At 41.9% G+C, this 17101-nt stretch overlaps 2 protein-coding genes across 2 annotated transcripts; one reads left to right on the top strand and one right to left on the bottom strand.

Annotated features, from left to right (window-relative positions):
- STKLD1 (serine/threonine kinase like domain containing 1) lies at positions 1-12519 on the top strand. Its single transcript, XM_057371550.1, has 19 exons — positions 1-81; positions 634-729; positions 1175-1219; positions 2530-2604; positions 3205-3309; positions 3493-3563; positions 4124-4239; positions 4607-4719; positions 4818-4978; positions 5449-5579; positions 6100-6183; positions 7372-7488; positions 8027-8161; positions 9051-9179; positions 10025-10162; positions 10720-10848; positions 11129-11266; positions 11561-11640; positions 12457-12519. Exons 1-19 carry the CDS (start codon positions 67-69, stop codon positions 12517-12519), a joined length of 1941 nt encoding a protein of 646 aa, XP_057227533.1. The 5' UTR covers positions 1-66.
- REXO4 (REX4 homolog, 3'-5' exonuclease) lies at positions 12404-17094 on the bottom strand. Its single transcript, XM_057371551.1, has 8 exons — positions 16572-17094; positions 15741-16099; positions 15309-15464; positions 14924-15117; positions 14426-14514; positions 14131-14205; positions 13797-13871; positions 12404-13191 (listed from the first exon to the last, which is right to left on the bottom strand). Exons 1-8 carry the CDS (start codon positions 16764-16766, stop codon positions 13090-13092), a joined length of 1245 nt encoding a protein of 414 aa, XP_057227534.1. The 5' UTR covers positions 16767-17094; the 3' UTR covers positions 12404-13089.
- Between the last annotated feature and the right edge of the window lie 7 nt (positions 17095-17101).

Here is a 17101-nt window from a genome sequence, read left to right as displayed (position 1 = left end):
TGTGGGAGGGTCCCTCAGGGCCGCCGCCCCGCTGTCCCGGGCGGGACGCCGGGCTGTGTCCCCGCCATGGAGAAATATGAGGTGCTGCCGCCAGCGCCAGGCTCTGCTCGGCAGCGAGTAGCCGGCTGCAGCGTTGTGGGGTGGTGCTGGAGGGGTGTAGGTGGCGTACATRGCCCTGAGGAGGGGTCTGTTACTAGGGCAGGGCCTGTGGGTGCAGCCACCCTTGGGGATATGGTGTAAGTTGCTCTCAGTTGGTTAAATGGTGCTGGAGGGGTTTGTGATGTTATATAGCCCTGSAGAAGGGGTGGGAGTACCCCTGGGAGCAGGACACAACCACGGTGGGGTGTGTGTGAGAGGCCTTGGGTGAGTTGTGTGGTTCTGGAGGGGATTTGGATGACCCTGGGGTGTTCTCAGCACAGGGAGTGCCCTGGAGAGCCGGGAAGGGAAGGGCTGTATTCCTATAAAGAACTGCGGTACAGATGGGGGTGCCCATGGCCCTGCCCCAGGGAGCTGAAGTTGTGCCCTGTGTGGAGGGTTTTATAGGAAAGTGGTTGGAAGGTGGCTTTTTTTTTGCCTAATTTCCTCTGCCACTTACAGCTGAGCAGGTGCTCTGGGTGTCTCCTGTGCCTGCAGGTGCTGGAGCAGCTCCCACCCGGGGCACTGGGCACGATGCTGATWGCTCAGCTGAAAACAGACGAAGGTGCCCAGAAGAAATATGCAATAAARCAGGTGAGGAGGAAAACAAGAGTTTGGCATGTTTGTTATCTCAGGTGCRTGGTAGTAACAAGAGACACATGCTGGGTAAGAAGAGGCTTGCTCATTACTGTGCTGCTTTTTGGGAAAATGGGAGATTCTGATCAATTTACTGGAATTCTGAGGCTCAAAATGGGAAAAGGGCAGCAGCCTGTTTAGGTCCACTCAGTGTTCTCACCTCAGCTCACTGCTGTCCTGTCAGTGCAGGAGAAGCCCTGGCTGCCACACATGCATTTACAGCTCTGCTCTACCCATCTCCTGTCACCCAAACTGGCCCAAACATTAGGGATTTGAGCTATCATTGAAAATTTATGTCACCTCACACCGAATTTTCAGTCCAGTCACCTTGATAGAAGTGTTCTGGCTCGAAGTTCCCCTGTGTTTCTGTTACAGTCTCACTCCTGTCTTTCATTTGGTGCAGGTTGAATGCATTGACCAACACCAAGCAAATGTGGCCTTGAAAGAGGTATCAGTGCAGCCTTTCTTTACTACTTTACTTACAAAGACCAAAGTCTTAATAGAACCAAGTCTTTTATCTACAAGGATTAGCTGAGTAAATAATTAGTATATCAGGTAGGGCCATTTGTGGGGTGTGCTTTCTGCCCTCTGCTTGGGCTCAGGCCAGGATTTTGTATTGATTGTTGTTATTTTTGGATATGAGGAATTCAAATGGACAGCTACTCTTGGAGGATAGTCCTTTCTCAGGGTTTTTGTTTTTGTTTTGTGAAGCCAAAGAACAAAACTCATCCTTTTGGCCTTTAAGCTGAAGGAGAACCTTGGTCTGCTTATAGTTTATTATTAATAACTCAATTTCTAGATAACACATTTCATGATATGCTAATTTCTCAGAGTTGGACTTTTTTAATGTGAATGATTCAACTGGTTTTCTCCCTTTGTTGTACTTTTTTTTGGTGCAAACTTATTGCAATGCCTTAAGTAAGAAGCATCAGAAATACTCTTAAAATAGCAAAAATAGCTTCAATAGAATTTGATAAATGAGTCTCACAGTGCGCGGTATGCACAGCATCTGRATTTGGAAAAGAGTGAGAATAGATGTCTGTGCAGATGTTTTATTCTGATCAGAGAGTGACCYCTTTCTATACCAAATCTGGCATTATCTATAAAGCCTGATCCAATTTTTCTGTTTAAATAAATACTGAAATACATCTATTGAAATAAATGTAGTTGTGCTATCTGCAAGTGGGGCCCTTTTTAGTTTTCCTGTTGTGTCTGYACAGCCACAAACACAACTAGAGGAGAGTAACTTGAATTCTTTTTATCTTCACATAATCAGCAAATTTGCTGAAGCGATTAGGGTTTCTTAGAGCCCTGCACRGAAACCACCTCCAAGCAGATAAACATCTCTCGTGTCATTATATTTGCTGAGGTTTAAGCTTGCATGGAGGTTACAGGAAATAATGGCTACACTTGAAAAACCATCCTGGCTTATATTTTAAGAAGTGTTTTCAGGTTTGGATGTTACGAACTGAAGAAGGGGGTTGTTCACACATCATTTCCCTGTGGATCAGTTTATAGCCTTGGAGCTYACAAGGCTGTGACAGCACTGAGTAGGGTTTGAGTGAAATATTTTCCTTCAATTCCACACTTGTGGATGCAAATATTTAAYAGAGTTGGCATTTTGGAAGGGTTTGATCAGAAATATGACATGAACAAATCAGGAACAGGCTTAAGGTGTTATTTACAGTCCTGCTAGAGGGAAGAACTGTGTAGCTATAGAAAGCTGTGTCTCTATTTAATTTTTTTTTTTCTCTGCAGGCAAGGTATTTGCTAAAACTCCGCCATTCAAATGTCTGTACTTACAAGGAATTGTTTGTGATGTGGAATACTGAGGTGAGAATGGAACAGGATTGGTTGAGCTGGAATGTGTGGTTTATGTCCTGGGCACATGAGCATATTTACAAATTTAAATTTGGGGTCATTGGGGTGAAATGCCAAAAAAGAAGGTTATTTGATTTGAGGCAAGCCTGATTTTTTTTTGACTCCTGAATTCACACACTAAAAAGCTGTGAATATCTATGGTTTGGAGCCCATCACATRGCAGACTCCCATATTCTGATGGGAATTAGTGTGCAATTCTAATTTTTTATGCCTGAATGAAAACCCTTCTATAGGGGATCGGAAGAAGCTGAAAGGCCTGACTTACTAATTTGCAGRTTTTCCTCAGTGCTTAGACAAAACCTTTGATGATTTTATGGATATATAATTGATTTAAATCATCCCATACAGCTTCAGATAAGATGCTTGATAGTGGTGGTTTGTTTTATTTGCTAAAACAATGAGCACACTGTATTTTTAATGAAAGAAATTAAATATTGTCTCTTCTGTGAGAGAGTAATCACCTCAGAACCCTTTTGTACTGTTTGTACAGTTTGGTTTTGTCTTTCTTAACTGCAAACAATTAAGCAGTTTTGGTGCAATGTTTTATTACAGGTCACATCTCTGTTCCTCTGCTTGGTAATGCAGCACTCAGGCCAAGGAGATCTTTTAGCTCTAATCAAGGAAAAAAGGCAGAAGTCAGAAAAGATAACAGTCATGGTAAAAATACAGAAGAGGCACCTATTTGAACTGAGAGACTTGTTGCTTTWATGGTATTCCTTCTTTCTGAAAATCCTCCCTGAAGTTTTCAAAGCACAGGAGGGTGGTTTTGGAAACTCTTCTAAAAGATATTTGAAAGTTACTCTGTTCATGTTACRTTTTCATGTCTGTTCCACTCCACAGGTGGTTCAGAGATTCCTGGGACAGATGGTGGATGCTTTGTTTTACATACACAAAAAAAATATTTGGCACAGGTGAGCAGAAATCGTGTTTTCTTTGTCTGACAGGCCCTTGCTCTTTGCAGGGTTGGTTCAGCACAGAGCCAGGGAATTTTGCTCTTCCAAAAGGAGAAGTAGGGGGTAKAAATTCCAGACTTTAGATTAGGTTTTTTGACTTCTGAAATCATCGGTTTCTCAAATTTTGTCTGGAATGCCCATTTTGATCCAGCTATTATCTCTTGTTTTTTTGAATATGCTAAAAATTGCCCATCTCTATAAGTGCTTACATTTTGGTGGCTGTGATGGACCAAGTTTACTTTGTATATCTGAATTAGAGATAACCCTTGCATTCCATGCTCAGATCAATTTGTGTCACAATCAGAAATATTAAAGCATTTAAAGAAGAATTATATTTTGGTTGATTGTCACTTGTATATTAAGAAAACCCCAACAAAAAAATATCCAAACCAATTCCCTCCCCCTAAAAAAAAACCATTACAAAAACCAAACCAACSCTTCTGAGGGCTAAAGATGCTGGGAATCTGTAGTTCTTAGACTCTAATATCACAGCCTGACAGAAAATATTTGTGTTKCAGAAATCTCAAGCCATCAAATATCCTCGTGATTGGTGAAACATCCTTCATGCTTACTGACTTCAGTACTGAAACACTTGTGAAAGATGAACTGAARTGGAAAATAAGAGTGGAAGAAGGTAGATATTTATTTTACTATTTTTTCGTAATGTATTTTAAAAATATTTCAGTTGTGGTGGATATTTGTAGTCCTCCGAGAAAAATTAGAAAAGAGGGAAAAATTATCTTCTTTTTTCTTTCTCTGCATTATACTATTTGTCTTCTAAATAAGATTTTCATAGGCAGTTGCTTGGACTATGAATTGTGTTCACAAGTGAAAATTAYAGATATGTCTGTGAGTCTGAGCTCTGCAAACAATACAGATGGAATCCTTTTTAGCTTTATACTTGGGAACATCTCAGAAAATTGCTCATTAGTTACAGTGTGTTTTGTAGTCTTTGCAAGCACAATGTCAACAACRTCACCATATGATTCCTATTTCTACAGAAAGCAAGTCTTGGATGGCTCCAGAAACATTTGAATTTTCTTTTACTGACAAATCTGACATCTGGTCTCTGGGCTGTGTCCTCCTTGATATGATGAGCTGCTTTGTTCTGAATGTGTGTAAGAGGGATTTATTAGTGATTTAAAAGGTCCTGGGCTCACCAGGAGATCTGTAACTRAGTGTGTGAGAGCTCTGTGKCTCTGYTCTTTGCAGGCAGAAGAGATAACTTCCTTACTGCAGGATATCAGAACAGACAGCAGCCGCCTTGAGGGAGTCCTGACACTGATGCAGGAWGGAGAGAGCAGATATTCATCTTTTTTTCAAGTTTTATTGATGATGCTACAGATTGAGCCCAGCATGAGACCCACAGCAAGGTGAGGTCTGGCTGCCTTCCCTTGATTTATTTTGTCCTAAACCCTTCCTACCTCCACAAGCTGGCAATGTTAGCTGCTGTTGGAAARGGGTTGGGTCAAGATTGCTTATCCTGCTGCCTCAACAAATTGAATTATGAAAGACTTGATGTTCATTCAGAGTGGACACTGATATACACAGGTGTCCCTTTTTCAAGAGTTATATTATAAATTCATGTTATACACAATTTTATAGGCCATTAATTTGACACCTAAGCATAGCTTGTACAGTGTGATCTCTTTCAGGAGGTTTTTTTTGAAGTAAATTGTTTAAGTTCTGTCAAAAACAATCTAGTCTAGAAGTAATTTTTTTGACATTAAAATTAATTTTTTTGATATTAAAATGAAACAATGCCAGTAGATTTTTTTTTCTTTTCTTTTTTAACTTACCAGTTCTAACTTACTGGTGCCGTTTTTGTCTCTCAAAATTTTAGGGATCTGGGCAATGTTCCATTTATTGAGGAATGCCTGACTTTTGCTGGTGACACTTTAATTAAAGTGAAGAAGACCATGCCTTCCAAAATAACAGATGTGCTCTTTGAGGGAGGAGTCAGAAGTGTTTTAGGTAATAAGTAGAATAATATTAATGTAAAGGTGATTTTCATGGGAAATAGATCCTTCCAAACACAGCCATTTCTCTAAACTCCTAAGATTCCCAGCCATTCCTGCTGCAAAAGTTAAATAGGGTCAGARGTCATTCCTCAGAAAATTGGGAGCTTCACTTACTTTGTTTGCATTGTAACGTGTTTACCAATTTATGCAACAAAGGAGCTGCTCCATTATTTTCCTTCTAAGTAAGAAAGCTGTTYTTTTAATCTGAAATGTCTATTGGAATAATGCATTTAAGGCTCTGATTTAATATTCCAACAGCTTCCCAAAATATATAATGCCAAATACATTATGACTCATAGCACTTTGTAATATTGAAATGTTTAATGAGTTGGGGGAAAAGTTTTTTTCCTTTTAACAATCACAAGTTCCATTATTTTCATTTATATTAATTCACATCTTGCACGAAACTGAGACAATTTGAGTGCTTTGTGTATTTGTATGGAATGGTTAGAAGAATTTCCTTGGTCTCTTAGAATTCATGCAGGCTTCCTGGGATATTGAAGAAGTCCAGGCTAAAGGCATTCAGTACCTTGCCAGCTTTGTGAAGGACAAAAGTGGTAAGGCACTATTTGATCAATTTATTTATTTATTCTGCTCCTTCCTTATATTTTGAGATAATAGGAAGAGGAAAAAAAATGAATGTCAATAAATAAGAATAAAAATGCTCTCTTCCTATTTCTCCAGGCCAGTAGCTGATAGGATTGTGTTTGTGCTTGTTCTGTACATGCTTTTGTTAACCAGCAGAGGGGTTCTACTGGATAAGAAAAATGGACACTGGAAAAAAAGTAGTAATATTTGAATTGGCATCAAACTGACATTGGAGAAAGGTGATTTCCACAAGTCCTGGGATGACTTGGGGGTAATTCCTGGGGCTGCAAGGCTGGCAGAGCAGAAGGAAGCTACACAAGGCTAATTCCTGTGTGTCTGGTAGGGCTGTGAGGGTTAAAGCTGTGTATTTTCTCCCAGAAACTGCACATTTTTCAAATGAAGCTTTCAGATCAAGGTCAGTAGTTCAAAGCACTGTGTYAACTCAGAAAATGCTGTCATTTGACAGTGTTTTAATGCAGGCAATGGCTTATGATGTTGAAACTCAGGGTTRTTCATAGCTGTAATTGATAAAGAGAAAGAATAATTTGGTTTTTGCTAAGAGCTACTTATATCTTCAACTTAAGAAATCTCTACTTGGTAATCCAGTGGGTTTTGATTGTAAATAACAAAGTGATGGGATCTGTGGGGTTCTCATCCAGTCCTGGTGACAGCAGCACAAGGCTGTGCCCACATCTGGCTTGTTTGGCACCGTGATTTACCCCGACTGATGCTCTCAGCTTTGAAGATCCCTTAAAACCATCCAGTTTTCCTCAATCATTTTATCACATATTTGTGGGTACACTGAGTAACTGTATGAGCTATTCCAAAATAGCTCCTTCCTGGATATAGGAATTATCCTTCCTATATATCCTATCCTATATATCCTATAGGATATCCTTCCTGGATATAGGAATTCTGGTGAAACCCTTTCCTCTGCAGATTCTGAAAAGCATGGCTTGGATTCCCTGCACCTCTTGCTGCATGACCAGTGAACTCCTCCAGTGTGAGCTGGGCAGGAACATGTTGGCCACACTTGGCTGGCACAGCTTTCAGCTGTCTTTAATAGGAGATATTTCCCATACAGATTAAAAAATTCACTCTGTTTCGCTCTCTTTGATCCAAGAACCTTGTCTCAAACAGTTTATTTTCCTCCCCAGTGTTCCCCTATCTGCTACCATGCACGGAAGTGGTCACTCTTGCCATGAGGACTCACGTAGATTCTCTGGAGTTACAAACAGAAGCCTGCACTTTATTGCTTGAAATTCATAGTCAAGGTACAGTTATAAGATTTCCTTCTTCTGCTGGGTCTTGGAAAGATTAATGGAGCAGATAATGGGTTCAGTAATGATTTTAGGAGATGGTTTTAAAGAACTAAAGGAAGCTAAATAGCTTTCTGGATTCTTATGGCCTTCCTTCAGGACTGACATAAGGAATTCTGTGCTAAGAGTTATTTTTAAATATAAGAACTGATMTTGTCCAACCGAGTTTGTTTTCATGTTATGTAGAGTGTTACCAGAGYGCATAAATAAAACTTTCATTGTTTTGGTGTTTAAATGTTAAGCCATAAAAGTGGTTTGGGCTCTTTTGTTTGGTCCCTGCTTTCACTTTCATGGCAATTTGCCCCAAAACCACCTGATAATGATACAAGCTGAAAAATACTCAGAAAATGAAAGTTTAAAGTAAGTTTTGCTTATTTCCTGCGAAGAAATGCTGTTAATTGAATGTTTTGCTATGGTGACAGTGGGACAGGGGGTTCAGATTTCATTCAAAGCCACTGAAATCTTTGTTCTATTCCAATGTTTGTGGTGACAGCTCTGGAACAGGGGGTGATGGTGGCCTTGGATGAAGATGTGGCCAGCTGCCTGTTACGCACAGTGAGAAAACACTCAGAAAATGAAGAGTWCCTTTCATCACTCTGCACATTATTGATGATGGTTTCAGCCAGTGGTGGGTCACCTTGGTCATTCTTTGGGGAATATTTGTGTGTTTTTACTTTTTGAATCAAATTCAAATCTTGGATTTTAACTTGTGACTTCTCTAAGAGATGTGGTTGTCTGCAGGTATTTATTAATTTAATAGTGATAATATTGGTAAGATTGACCAGATACTGATAACACCCCTGGAAGTTCAAGATACAAAGCTGAGGCTTCAGGGACTTACAGGACCACTCTAACAAATACACTTCTGTATTTCTTCTTGGTCTGGAAACAAGTACGAATTCTGCAAACAGTAGTGCTTGAGAAAATGAGGGTATAGAACCTGAATTCTGTTTTTGATTGTGCCATGATGAATTGAAACCRTTTTTCCTATTTCTTCTGCTTTGTTTTCTTTTCTTCTGAAGTTGTAATTGCTAAATATTTACAGTATTTTTAGTTGTTTTCAGTGTCAGTTCAGCAGTCATCAAAGAYTGTTTTTTATAAATGGTTACAAAAGGATTTAGCTGCAAGGGGGTAATCTTAAAAAAAAATATATATAAAGAATCATGTCTAAGACCAAGCTATTTTCATCCACTGTTTCCTAATTCTGAAGCTTGGTTTGAAACATTAAAATGGAAACAGGTGAAAAACTGTAATTTATACCCTCTCCATTCCTTTCCTGGTCTGTGAATTTCAAGTCTGTGAGGAAAAAGGATGGCCAARCATCCATTTGAAAGGATCAGCTGTGTTAAATGCATCTTGTTAAAGAATTCGGTCTGTTCTCTTGCTTTCTTTTGTCCAGCTGATGGGTTCATGTTACCGGTTTGTTATCTGAGTTTAAATACAGTTCCTGCTGCCCCTTTCGAGGCCASTGAATGGGACAAAAATACCAGATTCTATTGAATTTCTGTGATTTTCAGAAGTAGCTGCGGAGAATCTAAGGAAAGTTGGAATAATTCCAGACCTTCTGTCAATTTTAAGWCGTTTTCTTCATAATGACAAGATCTGCTTCTCTTGCTGTGCGGTTCTGTGGAGCTTGGCTGTGAGTGGTAAGTAGAACACAGCAAGTATTGTGCCTGCACTCATGTGACTGAAGGGTAGCAGGTATTGTGCCTAATTGAGTTCAGACATTCCTGTCCCTTCGACTGGAGTTTTCTCCCATTTTTGTTCCCTGCCTGTGGTGGGGGATTGGAACAACATGATCTTAAAGATTCCTTCCAACCCAAACCACTTTGTGATTTTGTCATTCTGGAGAGTTGTTTCCACAGCACTGTTAGCATCACTGCGTGATCCAGAGTTAAATTAGATAAAAATAAAAATTAATGCAGATTTCTTTTTACAACACTTTATGAGATAAGCTGTCAAAGTAAAATTTATACCATACAGGCCAAGATGTGACCTGATTTTATATTTGCTGCTGTGTTTTTGTGAATGTGTTCCTGTAGAGGTKTGTGCTGTTCTGATCATCAAGGAAGGCTCAAAGCACAGATTGGGCACAGTTGCACTTGGTGTGTTTTATTCCCTCTGTTCAGCAAATCACCCGTTGGATTTATGGGACAGCTGAATCTCCATCCTGCAGCCCGGATCCTGTCAAAACTGTAGTTATTTCTGGAGGTTTCTTGCTGTGATCCCTCTGCATAATTTAAATGGCAAAGAACACTAGTTCCTGGAGAAGTTCAGCTTTCTCCAGTAAACAGGATTATTTATTAGTCCTGCAGCATTTGCTTTGGTTCTGTACATTTTTGATTCCTTCCATCTGCTGCTGTCCAGGCTCAAACAACGTTGCATTATTCTAATGCCTACACCCATTAAGGCTTCACTGATATAATTTGACATAAAATGATATTATTGCCTTAATAAATAACTCTGCCTGATGCATTTSCTTTCTGTTAAGGTAATTCAGAGAATAATGCAGACCAAGCAGTGCTGGAAAGTGCTGTCCCTGTCATCCGTGCAGTCCTGCAGGAGCACCTCCAGAACGGGGTCGTTGCGGAGTCTGCCTGCTCTGCTCTGTGGGCATTGTCACTCCAAGGTGTGTTCCCATCCTCCTTGTCCCCTGGGCATGGAAAAGGCTCGGATGTCTGTTTGTCAGTGGTGATCCCTGCAATCCAGGCTGCTTGGCTGGAGGAGGCTCTGCAGATGGCAGCAGAGTGAGGAACTTRCATCCTCCCTTGGTTGCTCTTCCCTGCACTCACTCTGTGGCTCCCTAATGAAGCCATTTTTGAGGAGCTGGAGCAATTAAATCACCAGATAGTGTTAATGGGAACTGCACTGGTGGGCAGCCAGTTGGCTCAGTTGAATTGGAATAGTATTTCAGATTAAAAAATAAATCATCYCTTTCATTATTACATGGACTAAGGAACCCATCTTGCAGTACTTCTGTCTTACATGAGAATTTGGTGACATTTACCTACTGCCTGCCCTTGTGCCATCATTCCACTGGGAAAAGCWGAGCAAAACACCCTCAGCAATCTCATTTCTAGTTCCCAAAAGCAGAGTAAGTTGAGTATTCAGGAYTTTTTATAATTTTGTCTTGGAGGATATTGAAGTTTTGGCCTTTTCTGTGTACTTTGTTTATTTTTGTTAAAGGTGCTGTAACTGACAGTGAATGTGAGTCCACAACAACAACTTTGCTGGATGCACTCAGGGTGAACCCAGAAAGAGCAGTGCTGGTGAAGAACGGCTGCCTGGCCTTRGCCAGCCTTGTGAGGCTGTCAGGTAACTCTCAGCAGTTCTGCTTTTATTAATTGCAAATCAGCTCCAGCAACGTGAAAACAATAATCATCAAAATCACTTCTGCCCTGCATGACAGTGTCAGCTGCATATATGGTCTTCTACTTGTTCCCAGAAATGCTTCAGAATAGCTTTTAGGAAGACTGAAAATAATGGGCAGGACTTCCTGAAAATGTGGCACGTGTGCCAGCTGGTGAGGGGATTGGGAAGTGGATTGTGCAGTTTGCAGCTATGACGAGCCCAACATTGTTTGTCTTYCTTGCAGAAACTGCAGCTTTGGCAATTCTCCTGGACCCCAAAGGCAGTGGAATAGAGCTGATCAAAGATGAATACTACCTTCACCTTGATGACCCAGGGGTGGCAGAAGCTCTGTGCCTGCTGATGAATGAGATGGTTCAGTATGGTGAGATGGCTGGGGCTGTTACTTGCCAAGTGTCCTCTCCCAACCCCAAATCAGTAAAACCACAACAGCAGCTGCTCATGGGCATGTTAGTTGCTCTCAGGAAAGACTTAAGTGTCTCAGGAGAATTGGAACCAAGAATTCACTCTAATTGTTCCAAATAAGTAYCACTCTGATGGTAAAATGTAATTTCATCTTATCTTGCCTTCTCTTGTGTAGCTCTGTCCTCTCTTTCTGCTCCTGCTACACTGGCAGTTGTGCTGTAACCATAAATTATCCTGTTCATTGACATTGCAGATGAGATTTTGCTGGATATGAGGTCCCAGAAAGTGGAAAAGCTGCTGTGTAAAATGAAACTCCAGTTTCCATTTAGCACGGTATGGAGAAGTCTCTATGATAATAAAGAGTGGGTACTTTTATAATTTCTGGTGAGGGATWTGATCATAGTGCAGAAATTTAAAGAATTAATTGCATGTGAAGAGTGAGTTTGTAACAACAGTTCCAACTACTGAGAACAAGTGGTTTTTGTTGTTGTTTATGCTTAAAATTTTTTAAAACTATATTCTGGTCTCTTGCAACATTACATGCATTTACTACAGTCTTCATACTGAACCAGGCTGAAGTTTACAGGAATAAAGCTGTAAGTACATTACATCCAATTTCTTTTTAGTTTGGAAGTGGCCTCCATGAAATACAAACCAGCCAAAACTTTCTGACAGTTTGTGTGGAGATTTAACTTAAATTAAATTTCACTAAGTACTCACACTGAAAAAAGGAACAAACCAGTGAAGTTATCAGAGCTATTTCATGTGTTCCACTAGTATTTCCTTTGCAATGGCTTGCTGGCAAGAAACCAATAATTAGAAGTTTGTTCCTCAATTCAATAAAACTGGTTAGTCTCAATTTTGCTGATTTTAGTTATGCATTTACGTAATTGTTTTCTAAGAGTTACAAACTGTTCTTCAGGGTCTCCTGCAGGCATTGSCTGCACATCTTTAATCAACACTGCAGATACAAGGCAGTGCAGAAAAAAAGTAATCACAGAAGGGGAAAAAGCTCCCTCTCCTGTTGTAACAACAGCAGCCACTTTAGAGATCTATGTTAGACACATTKTTKTWWTYAWTWAWTRAWWAMAAMAATAAGTGGAGCAACAAGGTAATCTTCTRTTTGACAGTTCTCACATTTCTCTGCAGGAGATACTGACCCTGGTGGATGCAACACTTTTGAAAGTGAGGAAGGAAAAACGCTTTGTCTAAGAATGAGACCCGGACACTGCTGGATACAAAAGCCTGGATGCTCCATTAAAAGATTCTTCTCACACCACCAGAATGATAAATATTGGACTATTAATAATAAGTGGGTAAACATTGGATTATTAATAATATATAAACAGGTATTTATTGTTGGTTTAGGTACCACAACTGTGTGACTAACAGCAATAATAAGAATTAACCTTGTAGTAGACCTCAACRTACTTGAAATAAAGATTTGAGTCCCGGGAGTTTTGCCAAAATAATGACAGTGTCTTCTTCCATCTACCATAATTTTTTTTAACTTATTCAGTGTCTGTTTCCCTTGAAGAAATTTAAAAAAATTCTTCCCAAAGGCAGGCATTGGTTACAAATCCCTGAACACAGTAGCAGGCAGTAGGCACAGGGACCATCCAGCAGCTTTCTTGGACAGCAGCATTCCTGTACTTCCACGTTACTGTCTTAGGATTGATTTCATGAAGTAGCTGCTGTCAGTTCTGACTTATCTCTAAATTTGTCCTGGAATGTGACATGAAACCAGCAAATGCTGCAGATAACAACATAGGGTAGAATCTTTCAAGTTTTACAATTTTTGTTGTTAGCTTTTTTCTTAACAGCAGCTTCCCATTTCTTTTTCTCCAAGGTGTAAAGTCTCATAGCTGCCTGTGCATCCTGRATCTGAAAGAGAACAGACCAGAGAGGGATATGTATGATGATAAGCAGTTAAATCTTCCATCATTTTAATACATCCTTCCAATCAATTTCATGGCCTGTTTTTACATTTAGGTTCTGTGCCTAGCAAAAGGGATAAATTTAGAGTCCAGGGCCCACCACAAGGCTCTGCACTTCTGATTATCACTTGGAAAGTCATAATGAAAAGATTCCCTTGATCCAGTATCTTGGAGCTCCCCTCCCACTCTGCCCTGTTCCCCAGTTCATTTCTCTTTTCCATCCTCCTTCCCTGTGAAAAAACAAACTGCTGAGGTTCAGATATAGCCTCTCACACTGTTCATCCATCCTGCCACAGTACAATAGTGCACAATGCTGCTTTTAAGGTAAGCAGATCTTGATCAAACTTCCCTGGGGATTTTAAAATGACAAGAATTCAGAGTTAAGAGCTGACATGTACCAAGTTGTTTGTGAAAATAAGGAAAGAGTGAGCAAGCTTAGATGACAATCTCACTGCTGCTGGTGTCCAAGCAGAGCTTGCTGAGTTTCACTGGAATGAAGGATCAGCCTTTGGGTTGATCCCAGAGGTCAGGGGTAGGTGAGGAGGTACCTACCGAGCAGTGCTCTGCTGTCTGCACCTGAACATTGAGCAGCCTCTCACAGAGCAGCTTCAGGGATGGCCTGGAACTCTAGAAACAGAAAAGATCATAAACCATGCTGTCTCACAGGACTTGACATAACAGAGGTGTGTGTGTATATATAAAAATATTTTGTTCTACAAAGAACAGCAAATCTTTGCCTCTGCTCGTGAAATATCAGGAATAATTAAYGAATTATGAAATTTATTTGCAGAGGGAGGAAAGAAGGAACAGGGTCACGTAAAAGCAAGCACAGGAGTGAGTCAGCAGAGTCAGTTAATTGAGGTGCACCTTYCCATCAGTCTCTTACCTTGACCCTCTCTTTGAAAGGTTTGTATCTCTGTGTGTCCCTGATCTTCTTGTGAGGATGATCAAGAAGTAAGACCTAGAAGAAATCACATTTTCAGTCTAAAACGTGCTATTGCATCAAACTTTATAGAGCTGAATGTGCAGCTGCCTGTTGTTTCCTTTCATCCATTKTAAGAGACACTTTAAAACCATGAAAGGACAAGACCCAGATCATACAGACACTGGCTGGATTCACAGTTTCCAGGTGTGTTCATTTGATCCAGCATGATGGATTAGAAACTTAATTCTCAGTGTACCTTTAGATCATTCTGTAAGGCGTGTCCAACTAAAATCCTTCCCTTCAGGATCTCAGCAACCTCCTTCTGAACCGTTTTAAAGTCTTCACCTAAACAGGCCACACAAAGAAACACTTTCCATGAGCAAAATACAATTAAAACACTGCATCTTTTCTGGGAATTAACTGTATCTGGAACTGTGGTTATACAAATTGAACAGTACACTAAACCCCTTTTTGTTAGAAGAACACAGAGAATTCCCTACAGAGCASAGCATGAAAAGGAAATTATTTTATTATTTCCATACCATATTCCACCAGTTAATTCCTTCAAGGGCATTAGTGATCACTGTAGAAAAGTACTTCTCACAATTTTTCTTAGCACTGAGTTTACCATAAATCTCAGCAGTCTGTTWTCCCCAAATTAGGCCTCAGACTTTCAAGATCAGCCAGTGAGGCTGCTGTGACCCACTGAATTCTCCCTCCTTTAAAAACCTTTTGGGGCAAACCCCCCTCRTACCTGTGTTTATATTCTGAGGCCGGATGCCACTCACAGCTGTCCTGTAGTCTGTCACCTTCTCTGTAGGTTTGACATACTTGTCATAGATGCACTTCCCAAACTGGTTGACGATGGACACTCGAGCCACGATGCTGTCCTCACCCTTGGGACCCACCCCCACCATCTCACAGTCCATGGCCACAGCTCGGGTCAGCCTGAAAGACAAAGGGACAGCTTGGGGACACCTCTGCAGGACCCAGGTGCAGCTCAAAAGGTTCAAACATTGATTTGAACAGCACAAAACCTGTCAGCAGATGCAGGGAGATGTCACTGTGCACTGCAGATCAGTTATCAAAAGCCAATCTGACACCTCTGCTGCCATCCTTCCCCCTGGAATGTCACTCACCCATCAAAAGCCTTTTCTTTAACCAGCACCTGCTCCACAGACGGTTTGGATGGGTTTGTTTCAAGTCCCAGGTTCCTTCTGGCAATTTTTGCCGCTTCAGGTCCTATTGCTGCTTCAATATCTTTTGGATCAACRTCATCAAACCAGATGTCAGCCCTGGTAAGAACAGATTTAATTACATTTAACACTCTTAAAGCAATCTGGTGTCTGTTGTACAAAAAGCATGTTTGCTTTTTTAAAGCSAGAGATAAATCTGTGAAAATTAAGTCTATGACTGTCACCTCTGCAGGTTTCTTGCTGAGTCTGAAGAGTAGGGCAACATTTATTTATTCCAAAATTTAGTCTGGAAGAGCACAGCTGTTTAAAATGTACTTCTCTGTGCTGCTCCCAAAATGAATGTTCACATCCAGGGCTGATGCCTGAAGTACTCACTCTTTGGGCTGCTGCTCCACGTGTTCCTCAGTTTTCCTCCTCTTATGTTTCAGATCATCCTTCTCCTTCACAACAATGCCATTTTTCTTTTTTTCTTTGCAGCCTTTTCCACTGCTTTTGATGCCATTTAAATTCTTATTYACTGTAAGGCCCTTGGATTCTGGTTTGGCCAAAGGAGGACTGTCTTTAGCAGAACCATTGTCCATTTTATTTGTAGATTTGGCCTTTACCACATTCCCACTCCCATTGACTGCTGGGACTTGTGAGCTTTTGGCTGCTTTGAGTGGTTGCTTCTTTTTGGTGTCTGTTTGAGCTGTAGAGAGGAGCTTGTTGGAGCTATTTGCCTTTTGTTTCAGCACCTAAAGGGACAATTAAAAAGGAAAAAAAAAAGAACACAGGATAAAGGAAAAGAGTCAGGAAGTCAGGAAAAGAGTCTGGAAAAGTGAAGGCTTTAGGGTGACCTGATTGTGGCTTCCAGTACCCGAAAGGAGCCTTCGAGGAAGATGGAGGGGGACAATTTACAAGAACCTGGAGGGACAGGACAAGGGGGCATGGCTTTAAACTGACAGAGTAGGTTCAGATRGGACATTGGGAAGAAATTCCTCTCTGTGAGAAGGTCGGCACAGGTTGCYCAGAGAAGCTGTGGCATCCCGGGATGTGTCCAAGGCYGGGTYTGGAGCAGCGTGGGACAGTGGAAGGTGTCCCTGCCATGGCTCCATGTGAGCTCCACTGTGGAGCAGCATCAGGACTGCCCGCATGGCCCCGCTGCTTCTGTCCCAGCACCCCGGGGATGTCCCCCGCTGTCCCCTCCGCATCCCCGGCCCCCCTCACCTCCTGCAGCGCCTTCCAGTTGGAGGAGAACTCCTGAGGGTTGCGTGGGGGACCCACAGCCGCCATCCCGGAGCCTTTCGGCGCGGCCGCCGCTTCCCCGAGAGCCTTCCTCTTCTTCCTCCTCTTGTTGCCCTTTCCGCGGGCCGCGGCGCTCGGCCCCGCCGCCTGGGGCTCGGCAGGGCTCGGTTTGGCCATGCGGGCTCAGCGGGGCGGGATCGCGATGGGATCAGGGCACGGCGATGGGATCAGGGCACGGCGATGGGATCAGGGAACAGCGATGGGATCGGGGCACGGCGATGGGATCGGGGCACGGCGATGGGATCGGGGCACGGCGATGGGATCGGGGAACGGCGATGGGATCGGGGCACGGCGATGGGATCGGGGCACGGCGATGGGATCGGGGCACGGCGATGGGATCGGGGCACGGCGATGGGATCAGGGCACGGCGATGGGATCAGGGCACGGCGATGGGATCAGGGCACGGCGATGGGATCAGGGAACAGCGATGGGATCAGGGCACGGCGAGTCCC

This window comes from Malurus melanocephalus, unplaced genomic scaffold (assembly GCF_030028575.1).
Source record: "Malurus melanocephalus ecotype Western Australia unplaced genomic scaffold, MMel_1.1 scaffold_149, whole genome shotgun sequence".
Classification (NCBI taxonomy): Eukaryota; Metazoa; Chordata; class Aves; order Passeriformes; family Maluridae; genus Malurus; species Malurus melanocephalus.
Note: the sequence above shows the minus strand (reverse complement) of the source record. Positions and strands in the feature narration are given on the sequence as shown.